The sequence below is a fragment of the Macrobrachium rosenbergii genome, chromosome 21 (assembly GCF_040412425.1).
Source record: "Macrobrachium rosenbergii isolate ZJJX-2024 chromosome 21, ASM4041242v1, whole genome shotgun sequence".
Taxonomy (NCBI): domain Eukaryota; kingdom Metazoa; phylum Arthropoda; class Malacostraca; order Decapoda; family Palaemonidae; genus Macrobrachium; species Macrobrachium rosenbergii.
In genome coordinates this window covers 15,441,831-15,464,752 of record NC_089761.1, presented here as the reverse complement: position 1 = coordinate 15,464,752, position 22,922 = coordinate 15,441,831, and the positions used below count along the sequence as shown (strand labels likewise).

General features: G+C 44.9%; 1 protein-coding gene across 1 annotated transcript in view; it reads right to left on the bottom strand.

Moving 5' to 3' along the window:
* Vps13B (vacuolar protein sorting 13B) overlaps window positions 1-22,922 on the bottom strand; it is a 195,249-nt gene that overhangs the window by 35,725 nt on the left and 136,602 nt on the right. Inside the window, 1 exon segment of the mRNA XM_067123050.1 lies at window positions 13,568-13,820. Coding sequence (XP_066979151.1) covers window positions 13,568-13,820 — 253 coding nt within the window.

Sequence of the window (22,922 nt, the reverse complement as noted above, 5' to 3'; positions counted from 1 at the left end):
GAGCTCGTCCCTGTGTCAGCCGGTGAAATATCCATCCAGCACATATTTCTAGGTAAATACTTTGCTAAATATACCAGAGAAAAAAGCTATCAGGAATGCTGGGGTTACTACACCCAGATCAATCATCTATAATAAAATAGACGTCGGTATAGGTAAGGGTGAGTGATTGTTGTCACTGCCACAGGACCGCACTCTGAAGATATCCCAATGACAAAACCCCGGAACGTGGGGAGCCGATCCAGCACCCATGCTCACCCGCCCGCCAACCGACGACCCCAGCGCCATCTGAACTCATTCCATTCTAGCACGTGCTTGTGTTAATATCTCTATGTCTGCTATTAGACAGCAAATCCTTTACTTCATCAAGCAGGCTAATCCTGACTCAGTCCCAAGAGTTCATGATATTAGAGCTGTGGCCACCTCCATTAACTACTTCCATTACATGAATTTCACGGATCTTACCAAATACACTGGTTGGAAGTCACCCTTGGTTTTCAAACGTCACTATTTGAAATCCTTAGAAGCTCTTAAATTCTCAGCAGTCGCAGCAGGGAACGTTGTCCCTCACTCTGGTACCCTTTCTGATTCCTAGTCAATTCTTCCTCCACTGCCTCAGTTATCCCCTTACAGTCATTTCAGTCAGGCGTGCCTTGACTTTCTCACCTGACCGTGTTATCTGTATATTTGTCTAATTGACACATTTATGTTATAATGTTTTCAATTTTGTATAGTTATTTTGTTTAAGTATATTTTTTATATTGTCATGTTAATTTTAAGCTCCCATCAGTTACATTTGTACATTATTTGTTATTATTGCTAGCAATTAAAATTTTTTGGTGGACCTTTGGTCTTCTGTTCCCCTTACATTTTGTTATCTCTTACAGTTTAAGAATGATATTTATTTCTCTGTTAATTTTTCACCGGCTGACACGGGACCCGATCCAGAAAAGGGATTTTGACAAAGGAAAAATCTATTTCTGGAGAGGGGACCGTGTCACCCGGTGACCCACCTCTGTCATGTGTCGTCTCCCCCCCATAGTAAACATCATTCTGGTGGGGTGTTGCTTTCATGGAATGCGGCTAGCGGTGATTTGTGTACTGTCCGCGAGTGGTGCATGGGTTTGTAACGGCACCTCTGTGGGACTTTTGACTTTGGGATCTCTATAGGATAAGGTTCCGTGTTTTTATAGTTCACCCTTTTCCATACACGACTCCATCTAATGGAGCTCGCTCTGGGGGTAGTAACTCCAGCATTTCATTTAGCTTTCTCTGGTATCTAGCAACGGAATTACCTAGAAATAAGTGCTGAATGGACTTTTTCACCGGGTGACACGGTCCCCGATCCAGAAATAGATTTTTCCTTTGTCAAAATCCCTTTTTTGTGCTGCCTCTTTTTTGGAAAATTTTGGATTACATTCATCATGGCATCAAGTAATTTCACCGTATCTAAGTTAAGTACCATCTTCTTGTGGGGTTTTTACTACTTGTGAGGCTCTTATAGGCCCGTAAATTAATATTTACAGGGTCATATATCGGACGCTCCCCGGCGTTCGCCGCCTCAGCCATGATGACCTTGAAGTACACTCTTGCAGCTGGTTTCTGCAAGGGTTTCTTTCGATCGCTCGCCATTTTCATTCAGGTTTCATAATTCCCCTTCAAGAAGTTTCCTTTGGAGACGTTTTTCTATGTCGAGCAGGTCCTGGTACCTTGATTAGCGTTGTTCCTTACGGAGGCCTCCTCCTCTTATTTTGCTTCTTATAGTTAATTCATAGCGTATACCAGGCTCTCATTCGAGTAGATTCCCTCTCCAGGGTGGTGCTATCTTTTGTCAGCTTCTGACCTATGGTGTATTGGATGTCATGAATAATTTAGCTTTATTATGATCCAAGCTCATGTCAGGTGCAGTCTAATGGCTGCCTACTTCCTGTTAAGCCTTGCTCAGTTAGGCTATACGCTTAGCACAAGTTCTTTTAATTTTGTATATTTATTCATATTACGGGTACTTATCTGTATACTGGTTAATTTTAATGATATTTTATTAGAAATGGGGATCCTAGCCTAACCCTCTCGTTCCAATCGGTGGGTTAGGCCATTCAGGTTAGGTTTCGCATTGTCTTAGCTCCCATCTCTCCCGACGATGTCGCTTGAGCGGGGGAGGGAGGGGTAGGCTGGTCGAGGGAGTTCCTGTTTGTTGTTCCATCCGCCTTACCGCTTGTTTTGGGTTTGCTGGAGTATCTGAAACCCCTGTCCCCTCCTCCCTCTGATGAGGGAGAGAGAGAAGACAAACAATATGGGGTATCTTCTTCGAGCATTGCCCTTCTACCCTATGGGTCGGTTGCTGGTTGGACTACGTTACAGGAATTTCTCTCCCTTTCAACCCTCTCCTTCTTCCTTCTCTCCTCCCCGATTGTCTAGGCTGCACCTTCATGAGGAGGGTGAGAGTTTGGTGATAACTTTAGATTAATGCTGTTACCCTATCCTTCCCTAGTACTTAAGTGAGTTCCATGAGTCTCCCTACAAATAGGTAGTCGATACGTTTGTTTCGCGCCCATGAGTTACAGTCAGTGTGTGGGGGTATCCCCCATCCTGTTAAAAACAAAACTCGGTCCCACTTTCCAAGTACTGTACAAACCTCCCACTTCCCACCCCCTCCCCTGTCTTGCCAGTGGTATGTCATCTCCTCACGTGCGGAACGTCGGTCTCTCCGATTGTCACACGGAGGGGACTGGTCGGGTTCCCAGTTGAGAGTCACCCACCCTCCTGGGCCCCGTCCTAGTGTCATCCGCTAGGCTAGTGTTTCGTTGGTTCGCTCTCCGGTGGATCGAGCTGAACTCCGATCACTTTCAGGGTTCAAATACTTGCTCGCTAATTCCGCTCCACCGTCCCCGGCCCTCCCGTTGCCTCCGGTGCTTTTGGTCTTCCGAGGGTTGGCTTTAGTCACATCTAGCTCTCTAGCTGCGTAATGACTCATGGTAATGATTTACCCCGCCTTCCCCGCTGTAACCAAGTGTCAGAGGTACGGGATCCCGGAGGGGTCTGCACCGGAACACAGTGACCTACAGTGTATTGTTATCCTATATCGTTACCCAGTTACTTAGTGCCATTATAATTTATGCATATATCATGTTTTGCTCTAGTTTTTACCCCACCGAATGCTTCGGTGGACCCGGTATAAACTAAGGCCTGCTGCCGGGCTCCGACAGTATTTATTCTTAAGTAAAATTACTATTAAGAGTTGCATGATCCTAGATTAAGGTCCTACTCCGCCGAACTATCTCCGGCGCTCCTTGATCTAGTGTGGTTATGTTTGCTCTAATTTATCGCACCGCCGGAATGCTCCGGCAGGTCCGGTATAAATTATTTTAATATACTCCGATACCTACTATAGTTTGAAGTCCTTTAAATTAGTAGGTTCATATACTGTTATACTTACAGACGGTTCGTTGTGAGGAGCCCGGGTGCTCTGCGGTACTGCACCAGCCCTATGGGCATGTCGTCTGTCAATCCCATGCGGGCTGTGCAGTCCGATTGGATGACCTAATCGTGTGGCACCCGGATGGTTGTGAGGTCTGCTTCACTCTTTACGAGCGTGTCCAGGACGAGTCGGTAAGCTTATAGTTACTGCCTTTAGTTTTCCTGGTATCCTCACTTGTTTTATTTACGTTATGGGCTTAATATATGAATTATATATCTCTCACCAAGAACTCGGTTGTTAAGTCCCTCCCCTCTTCCAGGCCGACGAAACTTCCCGGAATGACGCCTTGGGTTCTCTTCGAGCCTGGGTGGCTGGGTTTGGAAGAAATGTTCCGTCGGGGAAACCGTATGTTCTTGACGAGAACATCCAGAACTTGCTCTACCCCGGCGCCCGGATCTCAGCGGCTGTCCCTGCGGTAGTCGCTGCTCCCGTTATCGAGCAGATCCGGGTAGAAACTCAGCCTCTCCAGGACGAAAGCCTCTACGCCGAGGTGTCGGAGGAAGTAGCGGCCATAGATCTCGACCTGGAACCTATGAACACGGAACAGGACCAGGAGGTAGGTGGGGAGGTAAGTGAGGCAGTGGGGGCAGGCTCCCTTTTTGATTCTCCTTCTTCCACCGCTTCTTTTCAGGGTTTTCATAAGTCTTCTCTTTTGAGGGACGGTGCCCAATCCACTGTCCCCAAATTGAAGAAGACTTGGAAGGCGAAGGGCTATAAGTTCGCGTCTTCCCGCAAAGCATCCCCTTTCCTCCGGTGAAGCCACGGGATGATAGTCCGGCGGCTTCCACAGGCAAGGCCACTGTCTCTGCTAAGAGTGCGAGTTCGAGGGCAGCTAAGGCTAGCCCTCCTCGCCTGCCTGCCTTTGACCCGGAGGCTTTTGCAGGGATGCTCCTGCAAAAATTTTCTTCGGAGGTAGATGCTAAGCTGAGTAAGCTTACGGAGAGGCTGCAGAGCCAGGAGACCATGCTCTCCGGGTTCATGCGCTCCAGCGGGTCCGCAGTACATTATCCTGTTCCGGACGCCTCCGCCCTCCCTCCATTCGACAAGGGGAATCCATGGCGTTTTGCCCTTCATGCTCCCCGCCATGAAGACACCCTTACCATCGAGGGTCTAGGCACGCGCAGACTCGAGGAGTTAGAATTCTTTCCTCCTGATCTGCTGCCCCCCTACCCAGGCTTCGCCAGACTGACGGAGGAAGCTTGGATGAGATCGGATAAGGTCCCAAAGGAGACAGTAATCTTCCCGAGGGACCAGGCGCAGTCCGCCTTGATGCACTCCTGTAGTGAATGGCAGGCGGAGAACACAAAGTTGACCCCCTTCAAGGGCAACTTCACAATGTTCTCGTTGGGTGATAAGGTCCCAACCCCCTGCATGACAAGGTAGCCCTCGCGACGGCCCAGGCTTGCTCGGAGGGTAAGCCGTTGCCTCAGCTCCGGGAGACTGATCCCACCTCGCTGATCTTCCCCGGAGACGATGAATTCTGGAAAGATGCCCCGGCCACCTTTACTTCGGGTAAGCTGGACCCGGAGTGCGCATCCAATATCTTCAGTGAACAGCTTCCCAAATTGCCAGAGGCTCTCCTCAAAGCAGAGTTTGAGGCTAGGTGTTGGCTGAGCCGATCACTTAACTCACTGTGCCTGGCGGAAGCAACCGCTGTGACATTCGCAGAGGAGCAACTCTTCCAAGTCCTGAAGAAGTCCCTATTGGCAGGATTTCAGGCGGACTTGTTTGACTTTATGGTAGCACGATTGAATTGCCACAAATTCATCTTCAACGATGCTACCATCAGACATGAGCCTAATAAGCTCATGAAAAGTTCCTTCTGGGGGGCTAACCTCTTCCCGGAAGAAGAAGTCAACAATGTCCTGGCAGAGGCAACCAGGGCAAATCAGAGTCTGCACTCCCGCTGGGGTATCCCCGCCTTTAAGCGGAAGACCCCCGAGTCCGGCGGCCCTCAAGGCAGACCTGGCAAACGATACAGGAAGCACAGGAGACAACACCAGCAGGCTGTTGTCCAGGCTGTACCTGTCTCAACAGTTTGCCAGCCTTCTACCTCAAAGGCCCAACCCCAACAGTTCGTGCTGGTGCAGCCAGCTCAACACTCTTGCCGCTCCTTCCTTCGTGACGTCTCCGGTATTCAACCCTTCTTATGAGGGCCAGGGGTCGTTTCGGGTCTTAATAGGAGCGCAAGGGGGACTAGAGCGAGAGCCTCCTTCAGAGGCAAGGCTGCCTCGCGACCCCCTCCCGGGAAGAGGGAGGTCGCGGTAGAGGAGGCAAGCCTGCTCCTCCCAGTGAAAACAATCAGGTAGGCGGCAGACTTTATCTGTTCAGGGACCGTGGACCTTCAGTCCATGGGCCCACAGTATAGTCTCCAAAGGTTTGGGCTGGAGCTGGATCAAAGGACCTCCACCTTTGACCAGATTTCATCAACCGTCTTCCAAAGCTCTGGCGGGACTTTGCGACGGAATTACTCCTAAAGAGGGCCATAAAGAAAGTGAGACACCTGAAATTTCAAGGCAGGCTGTTCAGTGTTCCCAAGAAAACTCCAGTCAACAAAGAGTAATCCTGGATCTGTCGCGTCTCAATCTTTATATACAATAAGACAAATTTCGCATGCTTACAATCGCGCAGGTACGGACTCTACTTCCTCGTGGAGCTGTCACCACCTCTATAGATCTTTCAGACGCATATTATCACGTCCCGATTGCGCGGAACTTCTCTCCCTTCCTAGGTTTCAGACTGGAGAAACAGGCCTACTCGTTCCGGGTCATGCCATTCGGGCTCAACATAGCACCCAGAATCTTTACGAAGCTGGTGGAAACAGTAGTACAACAGTTGCGGTCCCGGGGGATATCGCTAGCCGCATACCTAGACGATTGGATAATCTGGGCATCCAACGTCGAGGAGTGCCGGAGAGCTACGGCCATAGTAATCAAGTTTCTGGAATCCTTAGGCTTTCAGATAAACAGGGCGAAGTCCCGCCTAACTCCGGAGGCTCGATTTCAGTGGCTAGGCATCCAGTGGGACCTAGTTTCACACAAACTGTCTATTCCACCAGCCAAACGAAGGGAGATAGCCAAAGCCACCAGGCAATTCCTCAAAAACAGGAAAGCCTCTCGCAGAACGCAAGAAAGAATCATGGGTTCCCTTCAATTCGCATCTGTAACAGACCTGCTTCTAAAAACAAAGCTGAAAGACATAAACAGAGTGTGGCGAAGACGAGCCAATATCAAACTCAGGGACAAAGTGTCATTGATTCCTCAAGTGCTAAGGAAAAGACTCCGGCCGTGGTCCACAGTCAAGGGTCTCTCAAAGTCAGTTCCCCTTCAATTTCCCCCTCCAGCTTTAATAATCCACACAGACGCTTCGTTAAGCGGCTGGGGAGGATACTCACCAAAAGAAAAGGTACAGGGTACATGGTCCACAATGTTCCGTCAGTTCCATATAAACATCTTGGAAGCGATGGCAGTACTTCTAACCCTGAAAAAACTTCGCCCTGCCAACCAGATTCATATCAGGCTGGTGTTGGACAGCGCGGTAGTAGTACATTGCATAAACAGAGGGGGTTCCAAATCAAGCCGGATAAACCAAGTGATGATAGCCATCTTCTCACTAGCGGAGAAACACGGCTGGCACCTGTCAGCTACCCATCTAGCAGGGGTCCGGAATGTTATTGCAGGCTCCCTGTCCAGAACAGCTCCGCTGGAGTCAGAATGGTCCCTGGACAAGGCTTCTTTCGAATAGATCCGCCGGCAGGTTCCGGGCCTTCAGGTGGACTTGTTTGCCACGGAGAGCAATCACAAACTCCCTTGTTATGTTGCTCCCAACCTGGACCCTCAAGCTCACGCCACAGATGCAATGTCCTTAGACTGGAACAATTGGCAGAAAATTTATCTGTTTCCGCCAATAAACCTACTGATGCCGGTGTTGCACAAGCTCAGGTCATTCGAAGGCCAAGTGGCCTTGGTAGCCCCAAACTGGCCGAAGAGCAATTGGTTCCCTCTTCTTCTGGAGCTCAAGTTACGATGTCATCAATTACCCAAACCACAGCTGACTCAAATAGTGCAAACAAGGACTGTGTCAGCTTCCTCAAAAATTCTGAATGCCCTGGCTTTATGGACTTTATGAAATTCGCCGCTCAAAGAGGGGCGGATATTGATCCCATTAATACTCTGTTTCTTGAATCAGATAAAAGAGATTCTACCCTCAGACAGTATGACTCAGCAGTTAAAAAGTTGGCATCCTTTTTAAAGGAATCTGAAGCCCAAACCATGACCGCCAATTTGGCAATATCATTCTTCAGGTCACTGTTTGAAAAGGGTCTGGCCCTGGCCACCATAACCACAGCAAAATCAGCTTTGAAAAGGTGTTTTTGCATGGCTTTAAGATTGATTTAACAGATTCATACTTTTCATCCATTCCTAGAGCATGCGCCCGTTTATACCAGTGACCCGTCCTCATACGGTTTCCTGGTTCCTTAATGATGTTCTAAAATTAGCCTCAGAAATTAATAATGATCAATGTTCTTATTTAAATCTGTTAAGGAAGACCTTGTTCTTAATTAGTCTAGCTTCAGGGGCCAGAATTTCAGAACTGTCTGCTCTCTCTAGAGGTGTCAATCACGTAGATTTCCTTCCATCAGGAGAAGTTCTGCTTTCCCCAGATCACATATTCTTAGCAAAAACGAAGACCCTCAGGATAGGTGGTCCCCTGGAAGGTTGTCCCTCTTCCACAAGACCTGTCCTTATGCCCAGTCGCTACCCTGAGGGCCTACTTTACAAAGAACTTCTCAGTGTTTGTCTGGTCCTCTTTTATCAGGGAAAAAGGTGGAACACTTTCTTTAAAAGCTATAAGACAACAAATCCTGTACTTTAATAAGCAAGCTAACCCGGATTCAGTTCCTAAGGTTCATGATATCCGAGCGGTGGCTACCTCTACTAATTATTTTCACAATATGAATTTCGCTGAGCTGAAGAAGTACACGGGTTGGAAATCTCCATCAGTGTTTAAACGCCACTATCTGAAATCACTGGAAGCTCTGAAATACCCTGCGGTGGCTGTAGGGAGCATTATCCCTCCACCTTAAATTAATCCTTAATCCCTATCCTTTCCCCCCCGCCTGCCTGCCTCATTTATTTGCCCTGCCATTTTCTCCTGGACCAGACATGCCTCGCAGCCTGGCTCCTAATATTATAATGTATAATCTTGCGGTGTTAGTTTTAAGTGTGTGATATGTTATACTCACTGTGATTTAGTTTTAAGGCCGGAGGTACCCTTATAAGTTTTGTCTTTTATTTACTGTCAGTACCTCGCCACTATAGTATTAATGTTGTACATAGTTGATTCTCATGTCCTTTATTATAGTATAAATTATATCCCTAGTCATAACTCAGTTGTTCTGCTATACCTATAGTATTTAATTATATTTTGGGGATAATTAAAATTATTTTTAATAATGGTGTTTTTATACATGATCACCTAAATCTTTATCACTTTTAGACTTTCACCAAGACTTGGTATGATTCTCTGTTATGATTTCACCGGCTGACACAGGGACGAGCTCAGAAAAGGGATTTTGACAAAGGAAAAATCTATTTCTGAGGGAGGCCCTGTGTCACCCAGTGACCCACCCAGGATCTAGGTTTCCCTCCCTGAATAGGCATACCAAGCTTGTGGGGGGGTGCTAGCCTGGAATGAGTTCAGATGGCGCTGGGGTCGTCGGTTGGCGGGCGGGTGAGCATGGGCACTGGATTGGCTCCCCACGTTCCGGGGTTTTGTCATTGGGATATCTTCAGAGTGCGGTCCTGTGGCAGTGACAACAATCACTCACCCTTACCTATACCGACGTCTATTTTATAATAGATGATCGATCTGGGGGTAGTAACCCCAGCATTCCTGATAGCTTTTTTCTCTGGTATATTTAGCAAAGTATTTACCTAGAAATATGTGCTGGATGGATATTTCACCGGGTGACACAGGGCCTCCCTCAGAAATAGATTTTTCCTTTGTCAAAATCCCTTTTATGCTGCATTTACTAACCTGAGGTCTTTCCTTTGAATATACCCACCACATAGTGGCTCCAACCAGTGAGAAATCCCTCTCACAACACCAATGACAGTGAATCACCCACTTCACCTGGTACACAACTGCTGTGGACTTGAAAAAGGACATCATACATCTGCATAGCCCTGCAAGAAAGGCTCTTTCTTGCACGAGTTGCTGGATAGTCCCAAAATGTGCAATGCAATAACTTCACAAATTGTAGGTGCCTCATATGTGGGAAGCAGTTAAGCCACAGGCTTAACTCTCAAGGTACCTTAATTAGAAATTCCAGCATTTTAGGATACCTTGGATTGTGGCCACAGGTTGCCACAAGAATTCCTAAAAAAAAAAAAAAATAACAAGCACATGGTTGAACAGTCAGTAGATCAGGTTAAATGGGGGGAAAAGGCACAGACATTAAGGTTGTTCCCTGGTTGCTGGAAGGCATCCTCCAGCAAAGCCAATGGGTCCGACACAGGCGAGCAGAACACCAAAAGCTTCCTGTTTAGCTAGGTGGCAAACAGGTCAATTAATGATGTTCTCCAAACCTCACAGAGCATTTTCTGCTATGTGCAGGTGGAGGGACCACACCATTGCTACAACCTGCTCCTGGCAACTGAGCTACTGGCAGATGAAACAAGAGAGGAGACAGTTCCCACTTGCCCACTGACATGAACTACCATGATCATGTTGCTGCTCATCAAATGATCCCAAAATGCTTAAGAACACTAGGAATTTAAAGGAACACCCAAAGAAAGGTTCCTGTCATTACCCACCACACTAGATTGTCCTTCACTTCCTCACTGAGGGGCACAGGGAGTGTTGGGGGAGGGGGGGGGGCAGTCAAACGAGTGACCAATGCTGCTTCAGACACCACTGAAACAAGCACTGGTAAATCCAGCAGTAAGGGATGAATTTTTCTTTAAGAATGATGGTGACAGAGAATGGTTGCCAAAGCCAACTAACTGTTCTTGTTGAAAAAGGAACTGTGCTGACACCTCTTAGAATTTGCTGTTCCGTGAATATCCTGTACAAGAAAGGTTCCCTCCACTACTATGCTGAGCAGCATGCCCACATTCCTCGCCTGCTACTTGGGCTGAAGATCCAACTTCTCCCCATTTACCACAATCCCAAGATCACAACCAAAAAAGATAAGCTGATCCCAATTCCCGAGCAACTGTTCCTTGCAAGACACCAGGATCAATCAATCTTCAAAATACCAAAGCTGACTGATCCTGGACAAACGGGTATACCAGACACCAGAGTAAACACTTATGCTAACACCTTGTGGGGCTATCAATAGTCCTAAGCACAGGACCTTGAAATGAAAGACTGCTCTGTTAGATGAAGCAGAGGTACTACTGAGAGTCCTGACAGATGGGTATCTGGAAAAAATGCACCCTTCAAGTTTATCCATACCATGAAGTTGTCTGCTCTGAAGGAAGCCAACACAAAATGTAGGGTTTCCATCCTGCAAGGGCCAAACATACAAATCCGTTCAGCAAAGAGATTGATCACTGGTCTCCAGTCTCTTTGCCTTTTCCACCAGGAAGAACAAACTGTAGAAGCCTGAAAAGTAGTTGTTGACGACTTCCAGCATGTCCCTGTAGAAGCCTGAAAAGTAGTTGATGACTTCCAGCATGTCCCTCTCCAGCATCATTAGTACATCCACAAAGCATGAAAGATTTGGATGATCCTCGAGAATAAGCTGGGAGTGGATCAGTCAGTGAGAAAGAGGAGAGCATCAATCCTTGAATGGGAGTCAGTAGCCATCCCAAAGGATACAGACTGCTCAAGGCTCTGCCTCTTGCCACTGCCACATTGACCAATGGTGTGACAGGCATCCCCAAATTACTGGGTGTGGAGAGAAGAACTGCCAGATTCAGTGTTCTCCCTCCATCTTCCCCTTGCCTCCCTTCAAATCTGCCATAAGTCGGTGATGCACTAAAACACAGAAATGGATAAAAATGGAATGCCCATAAGAGAAGCTAAACTGGAATTAAAATTATGAGGGTTTAATGATCCACAAAAAGGATGGTTGCACAGAACCATATCCCAAAAAGTAATCAAAATCAAAATAACCATAAACAGATAAAATAGAGGAAACAAACAACATACAAGGTAAAACAATGTTAAGGCAAATATGAAGAAAATGCGATCCAAAAAGAACGCAGCGTTAAAGACCCAAACTCAAACTCATATGTTGTACTATCACACATGGAAGTTGAGGAAATTAACCAAACATCATAAAAGAATTAGAGGAAAAAACCAAAACATAATTTTTTTAACCTTAAGATACTAAGAAAAACACCATTGGAAAAAACTCATGAAAACAATAATAAAAAAAACATTGGAAAGAACTCATAAAAACAAGAAACAAAATAAGAGTGACTATAATGAGACTAATCTATCTGTCAAACCAAAATAAAAAATAAAATGACAAAAAAATATTAGGAACAAACAAAATTGACCAGCTTTTGCTGGATAAAGGTCTGTACCCTCATAGGAAAGAAGCTCCAAAAGGATCTATAGAGGAGAGGGCTATAAAGATTGAGGAAAAAAGCCCATTTTCATCTTTTTCCAGAATATGCCCCTTAAAATCTGTATTTTTGTTATAAGCTGGCAAACACTTTGATATTTTTATATCAGGTTTGCATCTCAGCATCCTTTCAGCCCCACCTCCAGTGCTTTCTGTCTTTTACTTTTCATCCATTCCTAACCTACCTATCCCACTTCTCTACCATTACTTTCTTTTCAGCTTTCCCTCTCATCTGAGAAAAAGTACTATGGGAGTTAAGAAATACAACTCATTGGTCACAAATCAACTTATATGACATTTCCTAAGTCAGTATCACCTTCTTTTATCGTGTAACTTTCTGCCTTCCCATCTGGTTCAAGTCCTCATCTACGCCCTTCTCCAAAGTCTTCTGGAATTTCTAACAGGTCAGTGTCCAGCTGCTACCATACCAAATAATCTTAGATATCTATCTATTTTCTAGCATCTGAACTAATCTTCAAGCTACTTCCTCATCTTTGATACTGCCTTCTAAGCATAATCTACCCCAAATTTCTGAATTTTGTTGTGACACCTTTTTCCAAATCTCCTCCTGTCTCTCTGTAATTCTTCATCTCTACTGCATAATCAAAACTTTTATAGTTGCATAAATAAATTTTATAAACAGAGCATTCTTATTTATCATAGTCCAGCAACCTCCTTTGTCCTTACTCAGGCCAAGATAAATTACAATAATCTCAAATAAATTGGTCTTATCATTGGTGGATACAGTTAAAAACCTCCATCTCAAGACCTGACAACTCCACTTTTCCTCTTTTTACATAATAACAGGACACTGTTAGCAAGTTCTGAGGATGGAGAGCTACTTCATCTTGTCTTAATGGCTACAAAATTTTTCAGATGATGTTCCTCTTTATAATGCCCTTTTCTCTGCTAATTTACTTTTCATGCAATGGACATTTAAACTACACATCAACTAAAACCCAACACAGAGTTTCTCTGCCTGAAGAGGCATTAAGAATTCAGTCTAAGCAACAATTTTGTAATTTGCATCACCCCAAAGTAGTTCCTCAAACATTAATATTACAACTACAGTAAACCCCCCGTATTCGCGATCTCAATATATGCTGACTCACGTATTCGCAGATTTCTCTGTGGAACGTGTCTACCCAATACTCGCAGAAAATTCACCCATTCATGGTATTTTTTACTGAGAAATATTCACTAATTACTGTATTTTCATATCATTTTCATGACTTAATGCACTTTTTGTGATAAACTATTAAAATACTTGGGTATAAGCATTTTTAGGGGGTTTTTTGTCTTTAAACTATCAAAATAGGAAGTTCTAAGTGTTTTTAAAGGGGTTTTAAGTATTTGCAGATTTTAGCTATTCGGGGGGGGGTGGAGTGCAGTATGCATCCCCCACGAATATGGGGGGATTACTGTACTTCTGATTTTTTCTATCTCATGTCTCCTGTCACAAAAATTATTTCATTTTCAGTGGGTCAACAAGCGACACTCAAGGAATTTACCTTAACACTGAGTTTCTGCCCTTCTTCCAAGTAGCCTCTGTCAAACACGCTGGCAGTAATCTTTCCTCCAGTAATCAGCAACTCAATGGGAACAAAGGACCAAGATATGGCAGTACCAGAGGTCTTCTGGCTAACCATCCCCTTTGTCAGCTCAACAGAGGATATATCACAGTCAACACCACTGTCTTGAATGTCTCGAGGTGGATGGGCTGCCCTTCCCTTTTTCCCACTTGCGACCATCTGCGTGATGAGCCTGTATAACAGTTATTCCATTATTATTATTATCATCATTATTATTATTATTAAAGGTTTTGTTACACAAAATGGCAGTTTCAATAGCATTTATTTTATATAGTAAACGCTCAATTCATCTTATCAATTGCTTTTCTTGAACTGGGATGGTTTCGAGCAATTGACCAATATTCATTTCTGGTAGTATAGTGATGTGTAGGAGATAGCTATCGTGGGGTGTGACTAGTTTCGCCCTTCTTGCAAGGGCATCATTCAGGACAGAATCGCAGGATGCAGTATCTGAAATGTGTGGATTTCTCCTCTTCTATCCGTGTCTGTTGGCTTGTAGAGTTAGTTGCTTCATTTTCATTGGCTATTCGGCCGTGACGTCATCAGAAAGGCGGCTCCTGATTGGCTGTCTTCTCCTCGATCTAAGCTTACTGCTGATTGGTGATGGTGCAATTTCTCTAGAAGGCGGATTAACCGATTGTTCTCAAGGTGAAGGGCAGCACCTCTGCCTTCCTCAGGTGTTGGAAGGGCGTCCTCGGGGTGAGGTTAAAGTTTTCCTTGATGTTGGGGCGTCTTTGAGTTGTAGGTGGGTGCGGGGGGTGATCTTGCAGGCCATCCTCGGGGTGAGACCTCACTAGGCGGTTACCCTCGGTGCTCTGGAGGTCATCCTCAAGGGGCGTAGGTTGGGATGTGGGTCTTGCCTGGTTGTCCTCAGCTTTCCTGACAGCTGTAGGGAGAAGGAAGGTCTCCTGACTCACATCAAGGCTTGGTTTTTCCTTCCCTATGTGGAGCGCCTCCAGGATGTGAAGACGACGAAGGTCGGGAGCGCTGTCAATAATTTAAAAATGTCCGACAATGTCGCTGCAGTGGATCCTCTGGTTGTGGGCACCTTACAGTGATTAAAGATGGTTCCCTCTTGGGCATGGCAGGAGATCCGTTTGGAGAGGCGCATGGTTGTCATGCCGATGTAAGTTCCGGGGCATCCTCGGAAAAGGGCACATGTATCAGTATATGACATTCGTCCTCTTCAGGGGATCTTGGGGAGGGGCAGGGTTGTTCTTCATTACTAGACTGCATGTCTTCTTGCTCCGTAGAAGATAACCAGTTGGATCTTCTTGCTGCTGTCAGTGGGGGTGACGTTGTCCCTAATATTTTTGAGGGCCCGTTCATCCTCCTTATATCGAGGGTGGTAATTCCCTTCGTAGAAGAGGGTGTTAGTTAATAATGGTCATCCCAACAGGAGCATCCAGGCCACCTACAGAAGAATGATGGAGAAGTGGTACGACCAAGAGCAGAGACAAGATACACCTGAGATGATCACCCTCTTCTACAAAGGGAATTACCACCCTCGATATAAGGAGGATGAACAGGCCCTCAAAAATATCATTAGGAACAACGTCGCCCCCACTGACAGCAGCAAGAAGATCCAACTGGTTATCTTCTACGGAGCAAGAAGACATGCAGTCTAGTAATGAAGAACAACCCTGCCCTTCCCCAAGATCCCCTGAAGAGGACGAATGTCATATACCGATGCACATGCCCTTTCTGGGGATGCCCCGGAACTTACATCGGCATGACAGCCATGCGCCTCTCCAAACGGATCTCCTGCCATGCCCAAGAGGGAACCATCTTTAATCACTGTAAGACTGCCCACAACCAGAGGATCCACTGCAGCGACAGTGTCGGACATTTCTAAATTACTGACAGTTCCCCTGACCTTCGTCGTCTTAGCATCCTGGAGGCGCTCCACATAGGGAAGGAAAAACCAAGCCTTGATGTGACTCAGGAGACCTTCCTTCTCCCTACAGCCATCAGAAAAGCTGAGGACAACCAGGCAAGACCCACATCCCAACCTACACCCCTTGAGGATGACCTCCAGAGCACCGAGGGTGACCACCTAGCAAGATCTCACCCCGAGGACGACCTGCAAGATCACCCCGCGCACCCACCTACTGTACAACTCAAAGACGCCCCAACATCGAGGAAAACTTTAACCCTCACCCCGAGGATGCCCTTCCAACACCTGAGGAAGGCAGAGGCGCTGCCCTTCACCTTGAGAACAATCGGTTAATCCGCCTTCTAGAGAAATTGCACCATCGCCAATCAGGAGCCGCCTTTCTGATGACGTCACGGCCAAAAAGCCAATGAAAATGAAGCAACTAACTCTGTAAGCCAACAGACACGGACAAAAGAGGATAAATCCACGCATTACAGACACTGCATCCTGCGATCCTGTCCTGAATGATGCCCTTACGAGAAGGGTGAAACTAGTCACACCCCACGAGAGCTATCTCCTACACATCACTATACCACCGGAAATGAATATTGGTCAATTGCTCACAACCATTCCAGCGCAAGAAAAGCAATTGATAAGACGAATTGAGTATTTACTATATAAAGTAAATGCTGTTGAAACTGCCATTTTGTTTAATAAAACCTATATTAAAGAAGGTCTTTTTCCTATTATTATTATTATTATTATTATTATTATTATTATTATTATTATTATTATTATTATTATTATTATTATTATTATTATTATTATTACACCTCTGTCCTTATAATTCTACTTCATTCTTTACCCAAGCTTACCATTATAAAACAGGTTTTGATGTTGGAAAAACCTATTTTTGGTAGTCTCTGTTGAGTCCTCAAGGAGTTACCTTCCATGGTCTACCAGAGCTCCATGGTGACCAAACTAATATCAAAGAATTCTCTTCTAGTTGGTCTTTTTGGCCATGTACTGTGTCGTAATGATTAACATTATAAAACGTGATGGAGTATATAATGGACTCAAAGATAAGAGGGCACTTTCCCTTATCTTCAGCAAAGCTGAACCCATGTTGTTTTTTATTAAGGTGGCCTTACGCCAGCACAGGCTCTTGTTCATAGAGCAGCCCGTAAGTCATTTTTTTGATGAGTAGGTGAGTAAAGGATATGTATATGAAACTCTTTATTATGATCTATGGATAGCCAGTAATATGGTGTCAGTGAAATGAAAGGTTAACAGGCGCGGTTGCAAGCCACTTTGAACCCAAAGGCACCCGTCAGTAGGAGAGAAAGGACAACAGTAGCGAGTACTGGTGAGTCAGAGATAGCCAGTAAGGAAAAAGGAAATGTTTATAGTAGGAGAAAAAGGCGAAAAATAGCGACAATCTACAGAGTTATCATGCCTCATTTTATTTATTCGATAGAAAATTAGCATCGATCATTAGTAGAGGAGGTCGATGGAGGAAGGGAGGAATATTTGGTCAGAGGAATAACAGGAGAGAAAGAGGTAGGAGTAGCGGGGGAGAGTATTACGTGGGAGGAGAATGAAAACTGGTAATGAGGGGGGATTTTACTTAGGGTGGGAAGGGAGAGAAACTCCCGAATGAAAAAGGGTTGTTTGAGACAAAGGCTCCACAGGTGACCCAGAGCTTTGGGGTGTTTCTCATGAAGGACAGATCCTGTGAAGTCCCGATCATTCGCAAAGTGACAGTCAGTGAGTCGTTGACTTGTTTCCTACCTTGGTGACGGGTAGGAACTCAAAACCAGTGAAATCCTGAATATTTTCAAGGATATGCTTCGATAGTTTCGTGGCTGTTCTATCATTATCGACATAGTTTTCTCTTAAAGGCATCATTTCTGGGCATTCAAGTAAATAATGTTCTAATGGTTCTTCAGCGACCATTTCGCAAAAGGTGCATACTCTTGGATTATTGTCTATTCTTTGCCAGTTACACAGATGTCCAAATTTTAATCTGTGAATAATAACTGCTAATTTGTGTGGTGTGTCTCTTGATATATTATGCGGCTGTAAATTGGTGATTTCAAAATACCATTTGGCTGTTCTTGAACCTTCGAGGAAGGCCTGCCTGACACTGCTTTCTTCTTGCTGCTGGCAGTATGCTGGGAGGGTTGTGAGGTTTATTTTGAAGAGTTCCAGTTCCCAAGGTGCTGGTTCTGTGTATGCTTCAGAAGGTATGTCGCTCTTGGTTGCAGCAGCAACCTCCTGCATGCCAATCCTCCTCAAGGTTGCAAGGAGGCTGCCAGCAAAGGTTTTGAGTGGTTCTAATTCTTTGTGCAGGTTAATGTACCTGTTCATTGCACATTTCAGTGGACAACTCCTGTCATTTTTAATTGTCTTTAGCAGGATAGCTGCATTCCTTTGATCTATTCGATACGCCAGCGATTGCAATCTTGTTTCTGCTCTCAGATTGCATAATCTTGTCCACAGTGGAGCTCCTGTGATGAGCCTCAGAGCATTATTCTGTATTACTTCTGGAGTCTTTCTTTGCTTGATTTGGAGGCTTGTGAGTACTGGGGCTGCGTACTCAACTCGAGACCATACAGTTTGAACATAGAAGGTCTTTAAGGTATTATACATGGCGCATTGCTTCAGGGATGTGATTCTCCTGAGAGCATTGTATCAACATTTTGTTTTCTCCTTGAGTATTTCAATTTCCTTGTTTGGTGACAATTGTTTATTTATATTAACTCCTAGGTATGAGAAGTAATCTACCCACTCAATGGGTTCTTCCATAAGCAGTAGCTCATTTAATTCTTGACTGTGTTTTATTGCCATTGCTTTGGTTTTGGCAGTATTGATTTTCAAACCAAATTCCACACATTTTCTTTCAATTTGAAGTAATGCCCTCTGCATTTTCTCGTGAGCCTCATTTTTGTCCGTACTCACAATGCAGGCATCGTCTGCATAGATGAACATTTTGACTCCTGTCGGAAAGTTGATTGTAGCTAATTTCTCCATCAAATTATTAAAGAGGAAGGGGCTAAGAATTCCTCCTTGAGGAGTTCCATTCTCTAGTCCAAGGAACTCAGAGGTGGCCCCCTGGAAGGTGACTCTGGCTTCTCTTTTTTGAATGTATTCTTTCGTCCATGCTAAGAGGTGTCCTCTTACTCTTTCGTCCCCTAAGGTCATGAGGATGGAGGCGGCACTGGCAAGCTCTAAGTTGAGAAATACCACAATAGCTCTTCTGTTGTTTACTGTGGTCATGATGTCCGCTATACATTCTTGTGCACCTACACCCTCCCTGTAGGCGTATAGGCTATGATGCAGTGCCCTATTTTCCAGAGGAGCTTGTTTAACATCATTCTCTCAGCTGTTTTTTCTGTGCAGCTGATAAGAGAGATGGGCCTGTAAGAGTTTGGTTCTTTTGGCTTAGGAATAAGCTGCGTATATTGCTGATTCCACAGCCTGGGCCTGACACGTTCTATATATGTTTTATTGACTATGCAGGGTACACTTACTTGGCTTGTGCACCCATGTTCTTGAGCATGCTGTATGTGATCATATCCATTCCTGGTGCAGTGTCTTTGCCTTTTTTGAGGGCTGTGTCTAGCTCTCTCATTGTGAAAGGCAAGTCTGTATTATCTGGTGTATCACAAGCCATACTGATTCTTCTCCATCTTTCAGTATTAAGAACATTTTGTCTGTTTCATGTTGCTACAGGCAAGTGTATTGATCTTGTTCTGTACGCAAAGTGTTCCGCTAATTTGTCGGCCTCTCCTTGCGGGATGGGATGGTAGGCTTGTTTTTTCTTTCCTTTCCTGGATACTACATTGAACCACCGCCATATTTTCGGGATGGGGGTTAGACAGGACGTCTGTGTACACCACAGTAGCCACGCTTTTTTTTCTAACTTTGCTGGCCACTGGCTACTTATGCAGCACAAGAGATGACTTCTCTCGAGGCTGCATGCAATTTATCCGTAAGCTGCCGCCTGAAAAGCTTTCTAGTTCTGTTCACTCGTGTTTACTTCTTTGATCCTTGAATTGTAGTACTGAGAGTCTTTGTGCAGTTTTGTGTTTTTCCAAAGGACTTTTTTTTGGCATGGATACATTTGCAGCATCCTGAAGGCTTTTTGAGAAGTCCTCTTGCAGTTTGTCTATGTCGTGAGCAGAAGAGAGGATGTACTCGGTTGCCCACTCAGTCATAAGTTTTCTAAGGCGAACCACTATGCTAAATCCAGCCTCCACTCCACCGGAAGGGGAGGGGGCCGAATTTTCCTTACTTTCAAGTTGATCTCAACTGCAAAGTGATCGCTGGCAAGCACTGGATGCAGATTCCATGTACATCCTTCCTAGAGGTCGCTGGACCCAAAAGTTAAATCCAGTCTGACTCCTTGGAGGTGTGTTGCTTCATTTTTGTCATTTAACAATTTTACATCTAGGAATTCCTCCAAAAAATAAATCAGATGTCTTCCTGCTGCATTTGTTGCACCTGGCAAGTGAAGAAATGGGTGGTGTGCATTAGAATCTCCAGCGAATAAGGTGCTTTCACCAGAGGCTGCATTGAAAAGGTTCTCTCCTTTAAGATTTTTGCCAGGTCCTTTGTAAGTATTGTGGATGTTTAACGAGGTATTTGCCAATGTTATTTTAACACTTAGTGTTTCAGTTTCTGGCCCACAGTCTATATTCCCTATTTTTTTTGAAGGAATGGTTTCTTTAATTAATGTAATTAGGCACCTGTTGTTGTCAGTGTACAGGTCTTGTATACTGTATAGCCTTTAAAAGAGAATTTGACTCTTTCTCTTAACAATGTCTCTTGTAGGAGAATGACGTCATGTTTTCCTGGCAGTACCTAAGCTTGTAACAGTGCATATTTAGTATTTACAGTTTACATTCCACTGTAAGACTTAAGTTGTCATTTGACTCATGGCTGTCACTTTGGTCATTCACGGGGTCAACACTTTCACCATCCATATTAAGAAACTATGCCCTTGCCTTGTTTTATGAAGTCAAGGATGATATTTTTCAACTGCTTACTGTTGAGTTCTCTGCTTGGTGTTTTCTTGAGAAGCACCTCAGCAAAGTTTGTTAGGAGTTTTATGAAGTTCTCCGTATTGCCATATATGTAGGACAAGTTTACTTCTTCATGGTTTGAAGTGTTGTGCCCTTTGGTATCTGAAGAGCCTGTAGACGGGGAAGAGGACTGGGAGTTGCTGGAGAAGTGAAGGGAAGTTGGGTAGTGAGTGGCTGTGAAGGAGAGATGGAAATATAGGAAAAACTGGAGGTGGTGCAGGGGAGAGGTGACGGAGTGGTCACAGGGGTAACAGAAGATTGAGAGTATGGTATAGGATTGGGAATGCTCTTAGGGGTATAAGAAGGTCAGGGTGTGGGAATGTGGTGATGAGATGGTGTGGGGTTGGGAATGTTCCATGGGGTAAAAGGAGGTTGGGGGTTGGAAGGTTGAGGAGTTGATATTGTGGGAGGTAGGGAGGTTCTTGGGTCCTGTCTAGGGTTGGTTGGAAGTCTTCTAGGAGGCGGTGGTCGTTGGTGTGTTGGAGGTTTTGCTGGTGGAGCAGGAATGCCCTTCATCTTCCAGATTCTCTCCAATCTGGCGGGACACCCTTTAAACCATGCAGGATGCTGCTGCTTACAGTTAGGGTATCGAGCTCCAGTGTGGCCCTTTGTCTTAAACTTGAGTAGGCATACTTCTGTGTCATGCCTTAGGCTGCATATTCCACAGACATGGCAGGCGGTGCATTCATTCTTATGATGTCCGAAGCTCTGGCATCTGAAACATCTCAGTGGCTCCAGCATGAATTCCTCAGTCTTAAGAGTGCCAAAGACCCCAAGGTTGATTCAGGAGGCATTTTTCCTTTGAACGTGGCTTCCACTTTCATGGCTGCCAGTCCCGACTTTGCCTTACACTTTTGGCACTCGAGATGCACGGCACTTCGAGGAGACGCTCCGTAGGAATGTACTTGGGGACTCTACATATAATCTCCTTCATGACCTTTTCCACTGGGTCGAGCAGTAGACACAAGGGATCATTCTTCAAAAGCTCCACTGCTTGCAGGTCCTTCAGAGTGATCGTGAATTCCCCTCTCAGGTTTGGTCTGGCTGTAATATTTGCGCCAGGGTAACCTTTTTTTGAGTGCCAGTACAGCTGCATAGATGTCTGGCCCTGTTCTGTCACTGCTCTGAACTTCGGCAGCACCGGAAACTCAGTGACAGAGTTGCCTTGTTACTGTTGTTTGCATGGGAGACGACAGCATCGGTAAAGTCTGAGAATGATCTGGTCCTCCTTCTTTTCTTCATAACAGCAGTGAATCCTTCGTCTCCTTCAAGAGGAAGGTCTTCTTGGGAGGTACCTGGAGAGGGGGGGTCTCTTGGACAGTCACCATGGGAATATCTGACATACTGTGTGAAAAAAATACAAGACAGCCTGATAAACAGACTGCCAAAAAAAACACTTAAAAGTCCTGAAATAACAACAAAACCATTATTATGCAAGACGAGCTAAACCCCATTTTTCCAATGTCAAAGAACCTGCACGAAAGAGAAGTGACTATTGTGCATGTGTGTCCACCCTTGTTTACAACCAGGCCAATAAAGACCAGGGAGCCATTACTCTCTGTTGGTCAATGCAGGATGATCCCTTGCTCAAATCCCATGCCTTTTCGTCAGGGAAGTGGGAGGGTTTTGAGGACTCGACAGCAACTACCAAAAATAGGTTTTTCCTATGTCAAAACCTGTTTTTTGATAGTGTAGCTACTTGTTTCATCCTCAAGGAGTTTTACAAAGAAACTGACAGGTGATGAAAAAGGCTTAAGCTCTCAATTTTTAATCCCAACACCCCAAAGAAAAAAAACAATTCTGGTCTGGGGTCAAGCCACAAATTTCAAGTCCCATTCTTTATTCCAAATACAGGCAGTCCCCAGTTTACAATGGGTCCGGCTTACAACGTTCCGAGGTTACAACACTTTTCAAATATATTCATCAGAAATTATTTCCAAGTTTACAGCGCATGTTCTGGGGTTACGACACTTCGTAAGCCGATCCGACGGAAGAAATATGGCTCCAAAACGGCAGAATAATCAAAGTTTGGAGTTTTTTTATGAAAAACTCAATAAAGATGCAGTTTATATTATTTTCAATACACCCAAAGCATTAAAAGCAAGGTTTTCTTTGGATTTCTGACAATTTTCAATGATTTTTCGGTTTACGACGCAGCGTAAAAACAGAACCCTCGTCGTAAACCGGGGACTGCCTGTACTCTTCAGATTTTGGTACCAAGGAACAAGAAACTATACACGAACTTATGTTTTAGGATGTAGCTCTACAATGGCTTACCTAAGCATGCTGGGTATGGTTGCAGTACTGTCAC